At 38.9% G+C, this 22727-nt stretch overlaps 2 protein-coding genes across 2 annotated transcripts; both read left to right on the top strand.

Annotated features, from left to right (window-relative positions):
- Positions 1–4898: 4898 nt before the first annotated feature.
- On the top strand, positions 4899–14663 carry lrrc8c (leucine rich repeat containing 8 VRAC subunit C). Its single transcript, XM_080032626.1, has 3 exons — positions 4899–5018; positions 7636–7778; positions 10505–14663. Exons 2-3 carry the CDS (start codon positions 7641–7643, stop codon positions 12752–12754), a joined length of 2388 nt encoding a protein of 795 aa, XP_079888752.1. The 5' UTR covers positions 4899–5018; positions 7636–7640; the 3' UTR covers positions 12755–14663.
- A 2386-nt stretch (positions 14664–17049) lies between these two features.
- Positions 17050–19605, top strand: lrrc8db (leucine rich repeat containing 8 VRAC subunit Db; the record flags this gene model as incomplete). Its single annotated transcript, XM_080032621.1, has 1 exon — positions 17050–19605. One exon carries the CDS (start codon positions 17050–17052, stop codon positions 19603–19605), a length of 2556 nt encoding a protein of 851 aa, XP_079888747.1.
- Between the last annotated feature and the right edge of the window lie 3122 nt (positions 19606–22727).

Below are 22727 nucleotides of genomic sequence, written 5' to 3' on the forward strand. Positions count from 1 at the left end.
ACAATATCAAAATGACTCATGGTTTCAGTGATGTCTTGACAAATGTTGACCTGAACTTCCATCTTGCCATAATATTATCAAAAATATGGGTGGGGTGAAGGTCCAATGCCTGGTTGATACACAAGTATATCAGGGTGTTAAGCTGTTAACTAGGGGCTGACAGTATAGGCACTCCTTGGCATAGCTTGCCTCAGCTTTCATCTGGTAGGTTTTGTTTTAGTTTGGATTGCTATTTTAGATTAGATTGTGACTTTTAGACTTTATATATAAAATATTTTACCCTTACTTGGTTATCTTTGTTCATTTTGTACACTAATCATTTTTCATCTGCAGTTCAAGTTTATGCATAAATTAATTTACCAAATAATTAAATAAAGATTTGGTTTATTCTCTCGTCTCTGTCCATTCACTTAAACACATCTGCTTGCCTTATCAGCACTGTTGATGATATTCAACACAAAGGTAACATCCCATATGGTACTGTATTTCCTGGGGTGTAGTTCCCCTGGTGGCGTTGTCGGTTCTCCCCCTATTGCCCTCTCTACTTATTGTTTACTAGGTTGGTGTGTTTGTCGGAGAGCAAGCAAAGTAAGAATAGTATTGTAGCCTACAGTGCAACTGCCTGTTTACTGCACGCGACAATACTATCTTTAGCCACTTACGACCCACACTTTCTAATAAAGGTTTCCAGCATTTCTGGGAAAACATTCACCAAACTTTGTGTAAGAATCACCTGCCGTGTGTAGTGTCGCTCACAAATCTGAGAAGGCCATGCAGCTCTTCCTCAGTTGTCTCTCATATTTAGCCGTTTCTTTTTAAATAGCTTGACCTATGATGACCTATGACTTAAAAAAATGTCTCGCTTTTAGCAGAACAATAGGCTACATAAAGCTAAGGTCATACAACACCCTAATGATAGGCCTACAGTATTTGCTACCAGTGATGCTACTGACAATGTAACTCAAATCAGCCTGTTAAAAAGTCTTATTTTCTGTTAGTTGGGAATATGGTAAGAATTAGCAGAGAATAATTGCAACACAAAGCTATGAAGATTTTGGTTATAGGCTACTTTACAGTGCTGTTGAAATATGGGCACAGGATATATTTCACATTTCAATCCAAAATAAATGAATGTTTTGAACTGATAAAATGACTTTGTAGAGGGGGTCAGAGGGCAGGGCATTAGGCTCAAGGTAATGGATTCATCAGATTTTGGAGGTAGAAGTTGATGATTCTATAGGTATATTTTAATATGTTGAGCCCAAAGGCAGCACAGTAAGTCACAATAGTGCTTAGGAACGGTACGGAACTTAGTGTGAGTGCGTCCTTAAAGAGCTATGACGGAATTGTTTAAAGTAAAGGACACTTCCCATATGGTAATCAGTTAGATTCTACATTATCAATGTGCTACATTGGACCTGTACACTCTATGTTCTGCATATAGCAGCCTCAAAGGAGATATTCAAATGGCAGTCATACTATTATACTACTATTAGGTCATTATAGTCTGATAGCCCCAAACAGCTGTAAAAGCAAACAGTGCTCAAAACAGCTGGAAAGCTTCCTGCAGAGGGAGAGGTCAGGAAGGGGGAGTGTGAAGGAGTCAGTATTTCACAAACATGGAAACATCAGTCTGGAAAGCTGTTTAACATATTATCACATACATCTGGCATGATGCATGTACACACATCTACTGTAATCATCTATTCCATGTGTATTGATGTAATGAAAGTGTACTGCTACTTGGTAGTTTTCATGAGTATTGTTAACTTGTTATACAATGTTTAAAGGTATATTGAGAATCAACTGATTGCAACTGTTGCAATATTGACAAAAAAACTATTTGATAACCCAATTGTAGTCTTTAATTGATTTGGTAGTCATTAGGCACATTGTTTGAAATAATTAATATGTTTATGCATTTGAGCCCAGTGCTTTAAAACATTACATTAACTCGGAAACTTTAGTTCAGCTTGTTAAGAAAGGCATGGCTTTACTAGGATTCTGAGTAGTATACCCTTACACACTACTTTTACATAGTTGTCTTGGTACTTAAGAACAGGATATGAGTTATTCTTCCATTACATCACTAGAAGGCATACATACTCTTTTGCAGACTTGACCTAAATAAAATAGATATACTAGCAGATTGAAAACGCAAATGAGTAAACAGTGTCATGTACTGTAGGTGCATTTACTCCCGCACTGTAATGAAGTTTAATTTTGAGGCACTGATCTTCTCAGTCAACTTTAAACTTTGCAACACTGTAACATTTGGGAGGCACATGGTCACATAATAAACTTTGTACACCACATACATTGTATTCGATGGATACTCTGCAGATTCAATACAAAGTATCAATCAACTAATAATTAACGTTACATAATTATAGGCAAAGCTATACCCAGCGGTACTTAATCTAAATAAAGATATAGTCCCACCATTACCAGCTGCCACATAAAGGTATCCATCATTATAATCCAGAAATATAATGCAGATGGTTCTGAATTGGGGCATTCTGCACAATTAGTACTTTTTAACTTTTGGTATTATAGGTAGAGCCTGTAGCCTATTTGAGGTATGGTCATGATAGTAAATAATAGGGTATGGTTCTGTACTTTTAGTGAGTCAGATTTTGAATGCATGAATTCAACAGTGCACTGTATTGGTCAAATGTATGGATGCTTCCACCACTATATAGCTGCTCTTTCTTGTCCGTATGTTATTAGCAGAGAATTGTTGCAGTTTTGTTGGCCTTTAGTTTAGTTTAGTTTATTTATTTAGCACACATTAACAATTAATGGTGCAAGGAGGTAACGAAGCCCAATGGACTTGTACAGAGTTCCACCCCTATCAATAATCACAATGAATTCATATTCAGGCTAACAAATAAACTCTAGAAATTAAGGAGACAAGGTACATAAATACTCAAAATAATCAAAATTAAATGGAAAAAGATAATGAAAAAAAATAGAAAGAAAAAAGCAATGGAGAGGACAGGAGGTGATTAGAAGATTCACAAAAAGATAAGATGTCTTTTAAGCTGCTTTTTAAAGAGTGAGTGGGATGATATGGATCTTAAAAGGGGAGGTAAAACATTCCATAAAGCTGGGCCTCTATAATATATACTAAATTGATGATGTGATGTGCGGGAAAAGGGTAAAGATAAGTTGTTATTGTTGCTCTGTCTAGTGCGATGTCCATGTATGTTAAATGAATAAGTAAACAAAGTCTGAAAGCTTTCCGGGAGATCTTGGTTTCTGTAAATAAACTTGTGAATGAATAAACATATGTGATAGATATTCAATTTGTGAATTGGAAAAATATAAAAATTTATAAAAAGTGGTGCTGACGGAGCATATCTGTTTGAATGTGAGATGAATCTTAAAAATCGCTTCCGAATAATACATACTTTTTTGAGATGGTTGGGATATGAAGCTGCCCAGACCAGATTACAGTAGTTCAGGAAAGGAAACAAAAAACTATAGTATAAAGTTAAATGGGCAGAAGGATGAATTAAAGGACAAACTTTCCTTAATATGGCCATCATCTTCGTGGACCTTTTGCAAACCAGGTCTATGTGATTTGACCAGTTAAGTCTTTCGTCAACTAAAATTCCCAAAAATTTGGTAGCCTTTACTTGCATAATTTCTGATCCGTTAATAAGTACTTTTGCTTGTTCTTTGGGGTAAGACTTGTTTATGTTGGAAAAGATCACAAAGTTAAATTTCTTCACATTAAGTGTTAATTTATTAATTAGAAACCATTTGGCAATAGAGCATAATTCATCATTCACACAGTCAATCAAATAATTAAAGTCATTATGAGTTGCTATGAGATTAGTGTCATCAGCAAATAAAACAGGAAAAAGATGTTTGCAAGACATGGCTAAATCGTTTATATAGATCAAAAATAGTAAAGGGCCCAGTATTGAGGCCTGTGGCACCCCATGTATAATTCTGGACTTGGTAGAAGAATAGCCATTAAGCGACACATATTGTTCTCTGTTTGTTAAGTAATTCTTAAACCAGTTCAGGGCAATATCCTCCACTCCATATCTATTTAATTTGCTAATCAGAATACTGTGGTTAACAGTATCGAACGCTTTGCTTAGGTCCAAAAATATCCCAATGGCAAACTCACCATTGTCCATACTAGACTAGTATGGACAATGGTGAGTTTGCCATAGCAGTTGAAATGATGTTAGTTATCTGGAGTAATCCATGCTATGTTGAATGTTTTTTACGGAATCCTGGTGAGCATATAGGATCTTATTATCAGTTAAGTGCTTGGATATTCTTGCATAAACTAATTTCTCCAATAATTTAGAGATGCAAGGCAGGATTGATATAGGTCTATAGTTTCCGAAATCATCAATAGCACCTGTTTTAAAAATAGGGATAACTTTAGCAATTTTAAGATGGAGGGGAATAATTCCAGATTGGAGTGATAAAGAAAGAATATGGGTTAACGGTTGAATTAAATGATCAGTGGTTTCTTTTAACAAAATGCTCTTTATGCCATCATGACCTGGGACTGAATTCTTTAATTCCATGATGATATTATGGACCTCCTGTAGTTGGAGATACAAAGGTATTGAGAGGAGGATATTGCCCCTTAATCAAGTTACAAGGGTTCTCATTTGTACCCAAGATACTTGATGCCAGATCACAGCCAACATTAACAAAAAAATTATTAAAGCCATCAGCTATTTCGATGGGGTTTGAGGGCTTTCCCCTCCGCAGCTGTCTCATAAACAACAGACAACACAAACAGTGAGTAGTAGGCTATAGCCAAAGTAAGTCTCAGCCTTCATGGGCTTTTTCTTCAGAAGTCCACGCCCCTGCTTCTGTGGCTGTCACAGTACATGCCTGCACGCTCTGGGGCAAAGGATCCAGGAAGGTTAGCGGACGGAAAAGAAGACGGGGGACTGAGCAGCGCACATCATGAGCCCGACGCTCCTCGCATGAAAGCCGAACACTCACATCCTCAACTCCAGCTCCCATCTAAAGCAAAGGTAATTCACCATCACTGCTACGATATACACAGTACAGTATAGAGAAGCATACTTCTGACGTAGATGGTAACTAGCAGTCGGCAGAGCGTCTCACCCAACTAGTTTTCACTGAGATTACCGTTAGTTTACCTGGGATATATATTACAAAACAGTGATTTGTGAATAACCTACGCATTGGTTTGCCCTAGGCTACGTGAGAGACGTTACAACTGCGATCAACTGCGTATAGCCCACAACACTCAGTCGTGCCAGACAGAGTTCACCCCTAAATGTATCCTCAAACGGGGAACTCAGAGCTTGACTTATTAATGTAAAGTGTTGATAACTGGATGAATCGCTCGCTCCTCTGACTGTAGATTCGCACTTTTCTAAGGAGCAAATCACGTCTCGCGACAAAGACTCCCCAAAAAGTGCGCCTCATACATATAACACCCAATATAGCCGACTATATTTTTCTTCTGCATTGCGGTGTAGTTTTTTTCCATGTCCTCATCGAGACAGGACTTTTCTGTGTGCGCCCTGTCGGCTGGGTGTGTTCCAAACATGTCTGTTTTTGGATATCTGGGATTCAGACAAATTTCCTGTCAGGAAGGGACAAGGATATGGCCTGGTCAGCTCAACTCAATGGGCTGACTCATCCAGAGGAAAAGACAGGCTTTTTCCTAAGGGGCACTATAGTAGTAGTCTAACAAACTGCAGACTTCAGCTACTGACCCAAATGCATTGTAACCCCTATTTTCTCTGTGTTTTTTTCTTTTCTTTACGAATTATTATTATATTGTATATAATATATATATAAAAAAAGTTAATCTTATCTCTGTTCTTCTTCTTTATCCATCTCAATGGAAGTGCCCGTTTTAAATCCGGTAAATGCATCTTTAATAGTAATTAAGTCCTTTTTTTGTGGGGAGCCTCCTTTGTTTACATACCATTTGTGTACATACCAGTTTACAGAGCCTAGGCTGTGAATTAGAACCAAATTTCCACAAGGAAAAGCATGATTCAGTTAACAAACAAAAAAAAGGAGAAAGCTGTCACACCCTAACAAAAATATACAGATTTTGAGCTTAAGTAGGTGGAGATAACCGGTCACTTCCTGTGAGCATTCAGCAGTCTGCAGTCTGTGCGAGGAGGACACTATCACACTATGGGCAAGAGGTCAGGAAATAACTGATAATAGTCTTCGGTTCAGTTGGGAAGCCCTGATTGTTGAGTTAATAGAGACGACCTCTTCCGTCAAAAGTAGTTCCATTGAGAACTTTTTCACTGAGATGTCTGCTGAAAATCCAGAGCAAGTGTAACAATTGTTCTGGATACAAAAGGTCGCCGGTGGGGTTTTTTGACGCCAGAAAAAAAGTTCCATTGACATTTGATATCTCAAAGTGTGAAAATGTTTTTTTTTTGTTGTGATTTGGCTGAACTGACCCTTTAAAGTCAACAAACCAATCAGTGGACAGTTTAGTTTAAACATCCGCCCGATCCCCTGAAAAGCTACTCTCCATCATTCCTGTTATTATCAGAAACTGAGATTGAAGAATCAATTAAGACATTTTGTGTTGAAGAACTTAATTGAACAATCAACAATGTAATTTCTCTAAAAGCACAGGCTTTCAACAACATATTCAACAATACCTTACAGCCAAACTCATTAATAATGAACTAAAGTGTGCGTGTTAGATGTTCAGCTATCACTTTATCGTACTGAAACTACATTATGGTCTGGTACCTTGTGATTATTAATTATATCTATTTAGACTTTTAGACATGTATAGTATTTAGAATGTTATCTTATTCTTTCAACCTGTCCATGATATACATTGTTCAATGGTCACGATGCAATCATGCTAGATGTTTTCCTTTAAGAAATCACCAGTCCTTATGCAGACCTTTCATGGTGTATACACCTTTCAATTTGAATGACACTGCTGCCAACCTATACTGCCAGATAGATATTGGAAATGGGATACTTAGAGCTGTAGTAAGCACTTTACAGAAGGTGACCACTGAGTGTGAGCACAAAGCATGCATCTACGATATAGCCTATATAGCACTCTCGTCCATGCTGCTGCTGTGTACAAAGACACATTTTTAAGAGTGTTCATCTTCAAGTCATGTTAAGTGTGTTGTCATGCTAACCTTTGCTAATTATAAGCCAACACAGAGGACAGCCAACAACTTTTTAATCATCACTGGGTTTCATCATGAAAATTGTTGTAAGCGCACAGGGAAAATGTAATAATTTTGGGGCCTAACGCAAGCACAGACAGACTTGTTCGCACTTTTTGAAAAACCCTTCATGTATGTAAGGAAGTCCTGTGTGTATCTTATCATCTTCTTATTCAACCCTATTCCTGCTAATAGCATGCTCGTATGCTCATAACGTGCTAAAATGCTGGTGCTAGGATAGATATAATGTTTACCGACTTCACCATTTTTAAAATGCTAACATTTGGAAAAACAGTCACTGGACACAAAGTACAATTCATCTTGAGGAGGACATAAATGATGGCTATCATCGGGAGTAAAATATAGCGCTAATAAATACTGTCACTGTTTGATGTTTGATGAAGCAACGTGCTCCCATTGTATTGATCATGTGTCATACTTTTTGTGACAGGCATCATGATTCCTGTGATGGAATTCCGGCAGTTCTCAGAACAGCAGCCAGCGTTCAGAGTGCTGAAGCCCTGGTGGGATGTGTTCACCGACTACCTGTCTGTAATCATGCTCATGATTGGAGTCTTTGGATGCACTCTTCAGGTCAGTAAACAATGTCTCACCACGATGCCTCTTCTCAAAGGAACAGGCTCTACCTTTAAAGAGTTGCTATAGGTGTTGTAGTAGTGGCCTGCTTGTCTTTCCACCTTTCAACTGTAACCACAGATTTTAAAAGGTGGAGTCTGTGATTCTGGAGAATGCTTGCTCAAAATCAGTGAATATCTCTTCACGATTCGCTACCTGTCCGTACCGTTTGTGCGCTGAAGAAACATCTGGTGTTAATACACAGCCTATAGGCTCTGTAAACTGGTATGTATATAATAAGGGTATGTAAGCAAAGGGGGCCAACCATAGCTAGCATCATGCCCGTTTACAGAGCCTAGGCTGTTCATTAACACTGGATTTTCTTTTCAGCGTACACACAGTATACGGATAGGTCGCCGATCGTGAGGAGGCATTCACTGATTTTGACAAAGATTTTTCTTTAGAATTGTTGACTCTAGCTAATGCACACACACAAGTTTGAACTTCAACAAGTTATTCAATCAAATGATTTGCCTTACTACAGTATTACTATGAATGACTCCCATTACATAGTTATTTAATGAACAACAGCAAGCCTATAAGCTCTGATGCAACATAACTGCCATGCCTCCTTAATTGGCACCAGCTCAGAAGCAATAATTCTCTGCTTTTACAACCTGGACTGTGTGCAGCAAAGGAAGCATTCAGCTCATCAGGCCTTTACCAGTGGAAACACTTCCCCCAACCCAACCCCTCTTAGTAAACATAGGATTCCACACTCCTCCGGTTTTGGCGCTTAACATCTTTCCCCCTAATGGAGTAGCACAGTGTTTTGGCTCTCGCAGAACTCTGTATAGTATAAACTGTGCAATTTATACCCAAACATGTTTAGAAAAACTGTTAACAGGATATTTATCAGGGTTAGGAGCAGCCATTGTTTCCCGCTCTCCCTTAAACAGTGTTTGGACATAAGATAACTGTTACTAAATGGAGTGGATAATAAATTGTGTAAAGGTAACTTTTTAAGTCAGATTGTTATTCATAATAGCCATTTTGGGGGGGAATTACTGTACTTGCCTCATACAATACAATGATAACTGCATTTAGAGTCAAAAGGGAAAAATGCAAAGAGAGACCGAGTTTGTACATTTCCGCAGATCTGCTATTCAGAGCAGGCCGGACAGCTGCAACTACAACTGTATGTGATAATGTCATTATTTTTCTTCACATTTACATATTTAAAAAGTTTCATGTTTGCCAAAGTTCAAACACTTTGATGTGCCGAGTTAGATGTCAGGCAGCTGACCAGAGAGCACAACATGTCTTGTCCCTTCAGGCCTACGACTTTTGAATCAAAGTGCCCCATTTCCTGTTATTAGCGCAGCAGCTATTTCATTATTTACACCACAAGTACATCCTAAAGACATTTGTTGTTTACTTGTGCCGGGTTTTGGCCAGCACTCATTTTGTTTTGTTTACGTGCACTCACACAGTAAACAAGGCTATTCAGAGATTCTGAAAACAGTTTGTGTGCTCTGGATAACCTGCACACACAAGTATCAAAGGTATAATAACTGCTTACAAGGTATTTCTGTCCAAACACAACTGAAGGATCACAATATAAGAAACCAATAATTAATTAAAAAGTAGACAGATAGATCCCTCATTCATCCATTCAAGGCCAAATGTATTGCTAAAGTAGCCAAACATATCAATACCAAGTCACTTTCCACATCAGATTGGAAGAAGGTATGCAACATCTTGTTACACCTTGAACTACTTAAGCTTCTTCAACAGGTAAAAAGTATCTTAACATAGCTGCTATAAAGTCCATGATCTCGTCCACACTGTGTATTAGGGATTTCAGTGAACTATTATGAATTCAGAATGAGTTGTGGGCTCAGGGTATAGTATCCTAATCTGAATTTCTATGGTAATTAATGTTACTGTGAATGTGAAGATGATTCTGAGAGCTTTGTGGTCGGCAATGCCAGAGGTTGTAGTGAATGCTGTGTTCCACCAGGGGGAGAGAGTGTATCTAAGGTGGAGGGGGGGTCTCTGAGGAATGCCCATGCTTTGTTCTAGCTCTGCTTGTTGTACAGAGACTAAATGCTTGGGAGACATGTGCCACTGATTCCTTGTGACGTTTTTAAATCTGTCTGGAGTGCTTTCTTTTTACTTTGAGTGGTGTTATCTAACAACAGTCATTCCTTGATTTAGGTCAGTAAACAGATGACCCTCCCGTCCCAACCTTATTTTGAAATTATCATTTATTTGTTTTACATGTTGTGATGGTGCAATAAGCCTGCCCTAAAGACAGTACTGATAGTGACTCGTGTTCATACATTCATAGCAGTAAACATGTAGGTTTACTTGCTATATATCAAAATAGATAAATGAATAATAGTGATTCCGTGCACAGACTGAGTGGCACTAAGACACTTTCTTTTTTTCTGATTTTTGTATTAAGTATTGACGTTCATGATATTGCGTCGCCAAGCTTCGATGGTAATGGCAACAACAACATGCACACCAGTATCTTCATTAAAGTAAATGCATAAATCAAATAATAATAGCAACATTTTACCTACCTTTTTAAGGGGAGCCAAGCCACATCTGGCACCTCTGTAGTTTGCACCTTACTGGTTATTTCAGTTCATCAAAACACATCGATTGTCTCCAGGTTTACGAATGTCCACTTCAATCCTTTTGCTAATCTATTTTATTTACTTTTTTTTTTTTAGGTCATGCAAGATAAAATCATATGCCTTCCTCAGAGAATATCATCGCCTCCAGAGAACACAAGTGAAATGGAAGTGAAATCGCTGTTACACCTGCAATCCAATAGTTCAGCAATACCCAGAGAAATGACAGGCCTGAAAACCGATTTGGATCTTCAACAATACAGTTTCATCAACCAGATGTGTTATGAGAAGGCTCTTCACTGGTATGCCAAGTACTTTCCTTATTTGGTTCTAATACACACACTAGTTTTCATGGTGTGTAGCAACTTCTGGTTCAAATTCCCTGGCTCAAGCTCTAAAATAGAGCATTTTATCTCCATGCTTGGCAAGTGTTTCGACTCTCCCTGGACTACGCGAGCCTTGTCGGAGGTGTCCGGAGAAAACCCTGAAGAAAAGGACCATAAAAAGAGCAACACTTGTAGATCCAACATCGCTGTGTCTCCTGGAGAAGGAAGTTTGGAGAAGACACAGTCCCTCAAGTCTATCCCGGAAAAAATTGTGGTTGACAAGCCATCAGCAAGTGTTCTGGACAAGAAAGAGGGCGAACAAGCTAAAGCTCTGTTTGAAAAGGTCAAAAAGTTCCGTTTGCATGTTGAGGAAGGAGACATCCTCTATATTATGTATGTTCGCCAGACAGTGTTCAAGGTGTTTAAATTCCTCCTGATCATTGCCTACAATAGTTCTCTGGTGAATAAAGTGCGGAATAGAGTACACTGCGAAGTCGAGATCCAGGACATGACGGGCTACAAAGACTTTGAATGCAATCACACTATGGCTCATTTGTTCTCCAAGCTTTCCTACTGCTACCTGTGTTTGGTGGCTGTCTATGGATTGACAAGCCTTTACACCTCCTACTGGCTGTTTTACCGCTCACTGAAAGAATACTCCTTTGAGTATGTTCGACAGGAAACGGGTATCAATGACATTCCAGATGTCAAGAATGACTTTGCCTTCATGTTGCACATGATCGACCAGTATGACCCGCTGTATTCAAAGAGATTTGCAGTCTTTCTATCGGAGGTCAGTGAGAACAAACTGAAACAGCTCAACCTCAACCACGAGTGGACCGCAGAAAAACTGCGTCAGAGACTCCAGACTAACACCAAAGACCGATTAGAACTGCAGCTGTTCATGCTCCCCGGCTTACCCGACACAGTCTTTGAGTTGACCGAGCTGCAGTCACTCAAGCTGGAGATCATCAACAATGTCACCATCCCGGCCTCAATATCGCAGCTGTTAGACCTTCAGGAACTGTCTCTTTACCAATGCTCCTTAAAGTTGCACACAACGGCTACCTCCTTCCTCAAAGAGAACCTGAAAGTGCTCCGCGTGAAGTTTGACGATAACAGGGAGCTTCCACACTGGATGTACGGCCTGCGCAACTTAGAGGAACTGTACCTTACTGGATCTCTAAGCCCCGATGCCTCCAAAAACATAGTTCTTGAGTCACTGCGGGATATGAAGTGTTTGAAAACTCTCTCCCTCAAGAGTAATTTGACCAAGATACTCCAGTCCATAGTGGACGTCTCCAGCCATCTGCAGCGCTTGTACTTACACAACGACGGCACCAAGCTAGTAATGCTCAACAACCTGAAAAAGATGTCCAATCTGATCGAGTTGGAGCTTGTCCGTTGTGATCTGGAACGCATTCCACATGCCATTTTCAGCCTGACAAACCTGCAAGAGCTTGACCTGAAAGAAAACAACCTTCGCTCCATAGAGGAGATCATCAGCTTCCAACACCTTCGGAAACTCACTTGTCTCAAACTGTGGTACAATGGCATCATGTATATCCCCGAGCATATCAAGAAGCTGGGAAGCCTAGAGCGCCTCTACTTCAGCAACAACAAGATAGAGATATTGCCTTCACACCTGTTCTTGTGCAACAAGCTGCGCTACCTGGACCTGTCCTACAACGACATCAGATTCATTCCTCCGGAGATTGGAGTCCTTCAGAGTCTACAGTATTTCTCTGTCACCTGTAACAAAATCGAAAATCTACCAGATGAGCTCTTCTTTTGCAAGAAGCTAAAAACACTGAAGCTTGGCAAAAACTCGCTGTCCATAATCTCACCAAAGATTTCCTACCTAGCTCTACTGACGTACTTGGAGCTCAAGAGCAACCACTTTGAGGTTCTGCCACAAGAGCTTGGTTGCTGCCGTGCTCTGAAGCGCACTGGCCTTATAGTAGAAGAGATACTGTTTGAAACTCTGCCTTCAGATGTCAGGGACCAAATGAAGGCGGATTGAGATGCCTTATTGTAGCCACAGTGCCTGCTGTTTGTTCTGTCTATGAATTCATAGAACTTGTTTTGAATGAACTCATTACCATTCTTAAGTTTAACACTAAGTTTAAAAAAAAGCTTAGAGTTATGTCTATAGTTTCCTTGACGGACTGAAAAAAAAAATTCATATATTTTCATATGGAGTATGGCTTAAAATGGGTTGCCTGCTCGAGTATTATTAACTTTTTACATATCATCTAGCCACAAATCATTCAGCTTTTTCTTCCTGAGAGTAAGATGAGAAAATTGATAGAAAATATATCATATTTGCACCTATGTCTGTACGTTAAACATAAACCTACAGCCAGAAGGCAATAAGCTTAGCTTAGCAAAAAGACTGGAAGAGGGACTAAAAAGCTAGCTTGATTATGTCCAAAGGTGAAACAAGACATTCTGCACGCAAACTACATCCTTTTTATGATCAGCTGTAGTATGAAGAAAGAGTATGCGATTGAAAATGACAAGTTGTGGTTTCAACATGCTGAACTATTTGTTGGCCCTGGTACTGTTCTCATAGTCTCTTGATTAGGCTGAGGTACTGCTAGGTGTATTTTTTAATCATTGGAAAGAGCCATGCTAACTCTTTTTCCATGCTTCCAGTCTTTATGCTAAGTCAACTGTCTGCTGGCTATATTTTACACACAGACATGACAGTTATATGTATTTTCTCACTTAACTCAGAAAAAAAGTTAAACAAAGCCTAAAATGTTGAACTATTTTCAAAGCACATTTCCTTTAAGTGATACATGAAATAATTTGATTATTGAATGTATGTATAAACTAATGACCTCACTTAAGTTTATGTATGATGTATTTTTATATATTTTATGTTGCCTTATAAGTGTTTGTTTTCTTAAAGAGAATGTTAGTTCAAATGGACCACAGCAGCAGAAAATCCCTAAAACAAAGGGTATACATAAGAACATATAATGCCTTGGCTAAACAATTCTGCTGTAATACAGAAGGATGAAATTTAAAGTATTACACTTAAAGGACCATGCCATACTTGGGTTTTTCTTTAGCTCTTACAATATGCACACAAAGTAGGCAGCCTACTGCAAACACATATGTTGTTATTATTTGGTAATGTAATGACTTGGGCACAAAGAGAACGCATTTGCATTTTTTAACAGATTTTGACAAATAAAAAACACCATTGGTTTAAAAAGATCAGTGATGCTGTATTGTGAAAACAAAAGTACTGAATTGACTACAATTTTAGATAAAAGGCCTAATTAGATCGATTGTCTTTCTTGATATCTGAATATGGTAACTGTATACTTGCAGGTTCTCTATTGTGTTGTGGGATAAGATGAGCTGCTGTGTGGGGAGGATTAATAGAAGACAAAGAAGATTAGTCTATTTTGCATACAGGAGGCACCGGTGGGAAACAAAGTTGGTCTGAAGAGTCTAACAAAAATTCATAATTATATTTGAGAAAACAAAACAAGGATAGCTCATTTGAACACAATGCATACCATTTCCTCCACAATTTGGAGGCTGCTATAGGATCAGTATGATAATTTACCAAATACACGCATAGAAGGAAGGAAAGGAACATTTAGTGACTTGAAATGATTATAGTATGTAGTAATGCTTACTAGGCCAATATGTAGGAACACTACTAACGTAAATATAATTAATTAATATACCAGAAATGTTCTTATGAATATCTTCAATTAAGATTGTTTTTGCTATTTCCTTTTTTATTTTATTTATTTATTTTCTAAAGGAAGAATGTAGCCTACATTGATCAACGCCTGAAACGGTTTTAGCCAAATTGCTAACTTTTGTCTCTTGTTGAATTACTGTGGGATGCCAAGAAAATAAATACTATGGTGTTTGGAAATAACCTTGGCAATATGATAAAATAAAATGACTATGAGCTATTCAGCAGGAGAGAAAGCGGTTCTTGGAAAATATTTAATGTATTTGACCTTAAACATTGTGCAAAGAATGCGATGTGACCCCCACAGCCCTAAAACGCTATACCGATTCCATCTGTCAGTAACTAGAGGCTATGTTTTTGCACTGTTTATCAAAATGTTGTTTTTCCTATTATTTTAATTTAAGTAATTGTAGCCTATCTTTTTTATTTCATTTCAAGCGTTTTTGGTCTAAGGTTGTAGGCTATGAACCAAGTGTATCATCATTAACCTGATATAACACTATAAATAAATATAAAAAAATGGCTTATAGAAAATAGGCCTATGGATCTCCAATGGGAGACTCTTGGATCGTTCTTCCAGTGAAATGTGTATTGTTACGCTTTGGAATAACAGAACAAGGCAGTGTGCTCTTACTTCACTTGTCATCCTTTTTGCACTTTTACGACGGTCCCTTACTCCAGCGGGTCATCTCCCTCCCAATCCGTGCCGGGCTTTCAAAGCGATATACTGTTATGTAGCCTACATCAGCACCTGACTGGAAATAAACAAAACCGGTGCAGCATTGCATAAGGCGAGACTTATTCTGCACACCTGATGCTCGTGATTTAAACGTGTTGAGGATCAGTCTCGGTGAGTGTGTGAATAGCATCAAACGGAGGACACTTCGATCAGCAGCTGGTGTGGAGCCGACCATCTGAAGGGAGTGGGGGTAGTCCGCTTTAAACTGCTTACAGCCCGGCCAGCAGGCCCACGGTTGAACTGGTGCAAAGAATGGACGACTTCATCACCGCAGCGAAGCATGGCATATAAAAAGAGGCGTTGTTGTTCGCTACTGCTGGCATCGACATAACTGGACCAGGCCTCCTGAAGGTGCGTATCTGTGCGTTACAGTGCTGATCTAGTATCCTATAGCCTATTATTCAATACCGCTATGCTCTGGCCCTAAAGTAGCCCACCAGCAGGAATTTCAATAGTGCAGTGGACAAAAATAGCGGTTCAGCAGTTCATTTAGTGCACCGATCTTAACCGGTGAGGATTTCCTTTAACGGAACCGAGATTGCGCGTTTAAATGCTTCACGGACATCAGGTCCACCTCTTGTGTTGTGTCTCTGGATGCGTCTTGCTCATAGATAGTATTAAGGTCTTGCTACTGTAGCCGGTGTAAGACTGCTCTGCAGCCTCATTGAAAATATAGACATAGTGACCTTCATGCTTTCAACACACGCACACAATAATTTAGTCGCAGTGGTGGCTCACAGTTATTTGTTCTCATTATGTAATATGTTTGTAAGCAATTGTTTTGTTATAATAACTAACCCATGAAACACTACATTAGACCGATCTATAGCATAGCCAGCATCAGATCTAGTTTCATGTGATGTGCCTCGGCACATGCTTGTAGGCTACTCTGAACAAGAAAGCCATTTTTTTAAAAGGTTGTATTATGGTCAATTCAGACAAGTATATTTAGGTTTGCAAAATGTCTGTGGCACATGGCGTGACATTACATGGCATGCACTGTCCCTACAGAGTACAGACACCTTATGTGCTCTTTCACACTTAAAGGGCCAGCGTCCTCTCTAAAGACAAAGCAATGTGATAAGCCTCCTCCACACGTGCCTGGAAAATGTGGCCTTGTCCAAAATTGGAGGACTGGACCCACAACCAGTGCATCCATACAGTCATCAGTGTCACTAAAGTCCATGGTGAAGAAAAACATAGACACATACAATGTAATGCGATGAAATACAGCAGTAGCCGAATACAGTAAAATTCTATAACTAAAATGTTCTCGGTTCCGTTTTGACTAATACTGCTACTGCCGTTTGATATGTATATGTTGAGTCTGTACTTGAAATAAAGTGTCTGTAAGAATACTTCTAGTATTTTGTCCATGGTATTAACATTTGGATAACAAATTAAATGTGAACACGATTCAATACGACTACAGTGCGACAGTTGTACAATTGAAAGTGTATTAGAGGATAGCCCTTTGAGATGAGCAATCTCGTTTTCAAGGGGTCCAACAATACAATAAAATAATCAGCCACAGGGCCGGTTAAAAATCTTTAGTGTCTTAAACAGCATGACATATTACAAGACTGTTGTATTTGATTGCAACATATTACACGGCTTTGTTCAGTTTGTCCTTACACTAGATATTTACATGAATTCATGTTCTGCAAAACTAATTTGTACACACTTCTGGTCAGTTGCTTAGACAATGACAGCAATCGTTGGAATTAAATTAGAGGTTGGAAAGTGCATATATACTGTATTTTTTTTTATAACCTACTGGGATTATACTCTTTTTGTAGTGAGAACATTCAAGTGTTATGTTAACTCTTAACTCCTATTGTCTGTTGCAGGGATGTTCACCCTTACAGAAGTAGCCTCCCTGAATGACATCCAGCCAACCTATCGGATACTCAAACCATGGTGGGATGTCTTCATGGATTACCTTGGTATTGTCATGTTGATGCTGGCCATATTTTCTGGAACGATGCAGTTTACTCGGGACCAAGTTGTTTGCCTTCCCGTTCTGGAACAAACTCCTGAGGATGGCGGGGGCTTTTCAGCACCCCAACCACCAGAGACAGCTGACAGTTTATGGAACAAAGAAAGTGCCATTGGAGAGCAAGCCGCTCCTTTAATGGCTAAAAGGCCTCCCGATGGAATCCCCCCTACCATTCACTTTACACAGCCAGCTGCTTTGGGGCAGCCTGAACCCACAGGTGTCAGGACCAAACTGGATTTTCAGCAGTATGTGTTTGTTAATCAAATGTGCTACCATGTTGCGCTTCCTTGGTATTCCAAATATTTCCCATACCTCGCTCTCATCCACACTATCGTGTTAATGGTCAGCAGCAACTTCTGGTTCAAGTATCCAAAGACGAGTTCCAAAATAGAACATTTTGTGTCCATTCTGGGAAAATGTTTCGAATCGCCTTGGACTACCAAAGCACTGTCGGAGACCGCATGCGAGGACTCAGAGGCCAACAAGCATAGACTTGCTGGTGTGTCCACCCTCCTGAAGCATCTGTCCACAAGCAGCGAGGAGGGGAGTCCAAACCAATCCGCCCCAATGCTGACTAAATCTGGGGTCACATTTTCAGCCGAGAAGCTTGTGAGTGAAATTCCCTCCATGACCATACTGGATAAGAAAGATGGCGAGCAGGCAAAAGCCCTGTTCGAGAAAGTTCGGAAATTCCGTGCCCACGTGGAAGACAGTGACTTGATTTACAGACTGTATGCTATGCAGACGGTCATAAAAACAGTCAAATTCATTTTGATTCTGTGCTACACTATGACGTTTGTTGCCTCTATAGACTTTGACCACGTGTGTGAGCCTGAAATAAAGCACTTGACTGGATACAGCAAGTTCCAGTGTACACACAACATGGCGTTCATGTTAAAAAAGCTCCTTGTGAGTTACATTGCTCTCATATGTGTTTATGGCGTAATCTGTATATACACCCTGTTCTGGCTTTTTCGGCGACCACTTAAAGAGTATTCCTTCGAGAAAGTCAGAGAGGAGAGCAGCTTCAGTGACATTCCAGATGTGAAGAATGACTTTGCGTTTCTCCTCCACATGGTGGATCAGTACGACCAGCTGTATTCAAAGCGTTTTGGGGTCTTTCTATCCGAGGTTAGCGAGAACAAACTTCGGGAGATCAGCCTGAACCAAGAGTGGACCTTTGAGAAGTTGCGGCAGCACGTGACGCGCAATTCTCAAGACAAGTTGGAACTCCATCTCTTTATGCTTTCTGGAGTGCCAGAAGCTGCGTTCGATCTCACAGACTTGGAAATCCTTAAACTAGAATTGATCCCAGAGGCCAGAATAACAGCTAAGATCACACAAATGACAAACCTCCAGGAGCTGCACTTCTATCACTGTCCGGCTAAAGTTGAACAGACAGCTTTTATTTTTCTTCGCGATCACCTCCGGTGCCTACATGTCAAATTCACAGACGTTAATGAGATTCCTAGCTGGGTCTATTTGTTAAAAAGTTTACGGGAACTCTACTTGGTGGGTAACCTGAACTCTGAAAACAACAAAATGATCGGACTCGAGTCTCTGCGAGACCTCAGGCACCTAAAGATTCTGCACCTCAAAAGCAACCTCACAAAGATACCTACCAACATAACAGACCTGTCTCCGCATCTCATCAAGTTGGTTGTTCATAATGACGGTACAAAACTCTTAGTGCTGAATAATCTGAAGAAAATCATGAATCTCACAGACCTGGAGCTTCTTAACTGTGAGCTGGAGCGAATCCCTCATGCTATCTTCAGCTTGAATAACCTTCAGGAACTGGATCTAAAATCCAACAACATTCGTACCATCGAGGAGGTCATCAGCTTTCAGCACCTGAAGAGACTGACGTGCCTCAAACTTTGGCACAACAAGATCATCGCCATTCCAGTGTCAATTAGCCATGTCAAAAGCCTTGAGTCGCTCTATCTCTCACACAACAAGCTTGAGTCCCTACCCGCATCGTTATTCACCCTTCTCAAGTTGAGGTACCTGGACGTTGGTCACAACTCCATATCAGTAATACCATTGGAGGTCGGCTTTCTGCAGAACCTTCAACATTTTGCCATTGCCGGCAACAAAGTCGAGGTAGTTCCTAAGCAACTGTTCAAATGCACCAAACTGAGGACCTTATGTCTCGGCCACAACTGCATCTCCTCCATTCCAGAGAAAATCTTCCAACTCTCGCAGCTAACACATCTGGAACTGAAGGGAAACTGTCTGGATCGTCTCCCGGCTCAACTGGGTCAATGCGGCCTTCTGCGCAGGGGCTGCCTGATTGTGGAGGATCATCTCTTTGACTCACTCCCTATCGAGGTCAAAGAGAGCATCAATCAGGATTCTAGTGTTCCTTTTCCCAATGGGTGCAAGTGTCTAAGTGATGGCCGGTAGTCACATCCTATGTGGCATCAAATGTCAGGCATTTCATGTTAGACATAAAGAAGCCAATAGGATCATTTCATGCCTTTATGCCATATCACGCCATTAGAAACAGTAGTTCCGAGTACAGTATTGGTACGCCTCATGATGTTTTAGTAACATGTATTCCGAACAAAACACAGCATGAAGGTTTTTTTTTATTTGTTTACCTTGCATATGCAAACATATCTATAAGGGTCCACAGAGATTTGTATTATTTTGAAATGATTCACTTTTTTGTATAGATTAATTAGATAGGTGGGATTCGCTTCAACTTAAAGGGACTGTTCACTCCGCTTAGAAAAAAACCTCTCTGGTATCTAGCCAAGCCGATAGTTTTGGTATTACCGGCCCAAGTTTGCCTACACCAAAAGAGAAAGATTCAGATCAAATGTTGTCTTTAGTGCTCACAGTAACAAAATACAATGTTTTCTTTCTTTTTTTAAAGATTTTCTTTTGGTATGTTCAAGCTTTTTTGATAGTGTAGAGAGACAGAGATGAAATGGAGTATAGAGGGGAATGATATGCAGAGAATGACCCGGGCAGGATTCTAACCCGGGTCTGCTGTGACGAGGACTGAGCCTCCAAATACGATGTTTTTAACAGTGACATTTCTTTCCAAAAACAGTGTCCCCACTACACTGGATATGACCTTGCAGATTTCATTACACCTGCCTTTGATCAAAGAAATATTCCTATTGCAAACTGTTTACAGCAAGTGTGTGGTTTATCCACAGTGAACGGGACATTGCTTCTGGAAAACCTGAACAAATAAAAACTAAACTATCTGGAGGTCTAGACACTGTATATATGTTTTCACTTACCAAAGTCCTGTCTAATGTCCTTTGACAAATGAGAAATGTTTATTTTTATTTTGTTGAATGGAACCTTTATTCAAAAGATCTTAAATCAAAGTCAAATTGGCCTCTTTGCCCATCATTTGGTATAAACAGACAACCTATAGTAAACTACCGCTGGAAGGAAGAAAACTTTAGAATAGAAAAATACTGTAGGTGAACTGTGAGTGAAGATTCTTACTGCTTCAAAGGTATTTCAATCCACTTGACCAGTACCACTGCAGTATAGACCACCAGCAGTGACATTTGAAGAATTGTATTGTCATTAACCTATGCATCCCAAAACAAATATAACTGTGATACATTTCATGTTACACGTCAAAATGATGAAATTTCCCATTTGATCCTTATTCTGTTATTTCTTGAAAAGTCTTGAGTCATGCCATTATTTTTGATACTGTTGTTTTTCAAAGGGGCAGAGAGTAGATTGTTTATTTTATTGTGTACCACCAACCCACATTTACTTTTTCCTAAATCACACTGTACTTTAGATCTTTTTATTCTTGTAAAATATATATTTGTGCTATGTGTTTTTATGTCTTCTGTGTATGCATTTATTATGTCATTTATTATTTTTTCACTTTTATTTGTTCTTCTCTCTGCACAGCACTTTGTAAACCCAATTTTAAAATGTGATGTAGGAATAAAAGAATTGCCACTCTATTGTACTTTTATTATATTACTTACAATTATTCAGAGCCAGAAATGAACTGCAAAGCTGATTTTGCACCTAAAACAAGTTTAATTATTCTATATATTTGTACAGTTAAACCATATGGAATGATTATTGGAATGGAGTTATTTTTATTGTTTAATAACAGCATTCTATAAATATGTTCTCAGCAATTTGCATATGACTTTCTGCTTAAAAACAATGTGTAAAGAGACAGTCTGCCCAGCATGGTTAACTCTGTCATTGGGACCACATCATAACTTTAGAAATAAACTTCAATAATCACAGCATTTAACTTCAAACTGAAATAATAATACAAAGAGATAGCCTTATGCATTTTTCACGATTTCAATACCTTGCAAACAAATTGCAAAACAACTCCATGTACTCCATAAAACAAAAACATATTTACAAAAGATTACATTTGTAAAGTTAATGTTATTCAGTGTTTGGACTTTACAGTTCTCTTAGTGCTCCTATACTAAACTAATAAGGGTTGCTTCAAAATATAACTTATAAATGGCATAATTGTTTTCTAAAACATATTAGTGTAGGTCGTTCGTACCGTGTTTTATTTTCATTTAATATATTAAGTTCACTTTCCTACTGACCATGTATGACAATCTGTGTGAGAGACAGACACAGGCAGAGATGTTTGAACATGAACATTGAGTCGCATCGACACATTTCACTAGAATCAACATGAATTACTATAAATCGTCATCTTTTTTGTGATGGCTGTCAGATTAAATTTAACAAATGAATATTTATCAGATAATATATGTGAAAACGGTAATTATATGCCTCTATATTTGTACACGAAAATGAAACATATCCTTTTATACATGTAGTTTAAACCATTAATTGTCCTTAAGATTATAAAACTTGATATCGTAAGTAAAGCCTGTTTCTGTCAGTAGAGTGCCATCATTTAAAACTAAACTTATTTCTTGGATGGTACTGCCCTCTGCTGGAACTAAATTGTTACTACATATTATAATTCTAAAATATTTACTTTTGATTTGTATGCATTGTTTGGGACATTTTGCAGGTTAAATTATAGTTTCCACTTGCCAACCGGACACATGTTTTGCACAGTATGTTATTCATTAATCTCCTGTACTTGTTTCACTGTTAATACTAGCTGTAAGCGAGATAGCTACTCTGATATATCATTGGGTATGAGGCTAAGTTTACACCAAAGGCCCATGTTAATGGAAGGTCAGCCTCAGTCAGCAAAGTACATAGCATAACAGCAGGGAACTACTTGCAGCAATATTCTGATCAGAATTTATACACACCCATGTGCTGGAAGGCAGGGAAACAACAGGAGGAGTTGCAAATAATCATTTATTAATTTATTATCAACTGACTGAAAATATCCTAATTTACCATAGGATTTGTATTTTTATCTTGCATGTATGAAACCATCTCATAGTTATATAATTAAAAATTTGGTAATATGACTAACACACAACAGTCAAACTGTGCTGTAACAGCACGTACCTCAAATCAGAGTTCTATTTTAGTTTTTTAGTTCTCCAGAATAAATTAAATTATTGCCA

This window comes from Ammodytes marinus (assembly GCF_949987685.1).
Source record: "Ammodytes marinus genome assembly, chromosome: 8".
In the NCBI taxonomy this organism is placed as follows: Eukaryota; Metazoa; Chordata; class Actinopteri; order Uranoscopiformes; family Ammodytidae; genus Ammodytes; species Ammodytes marinus.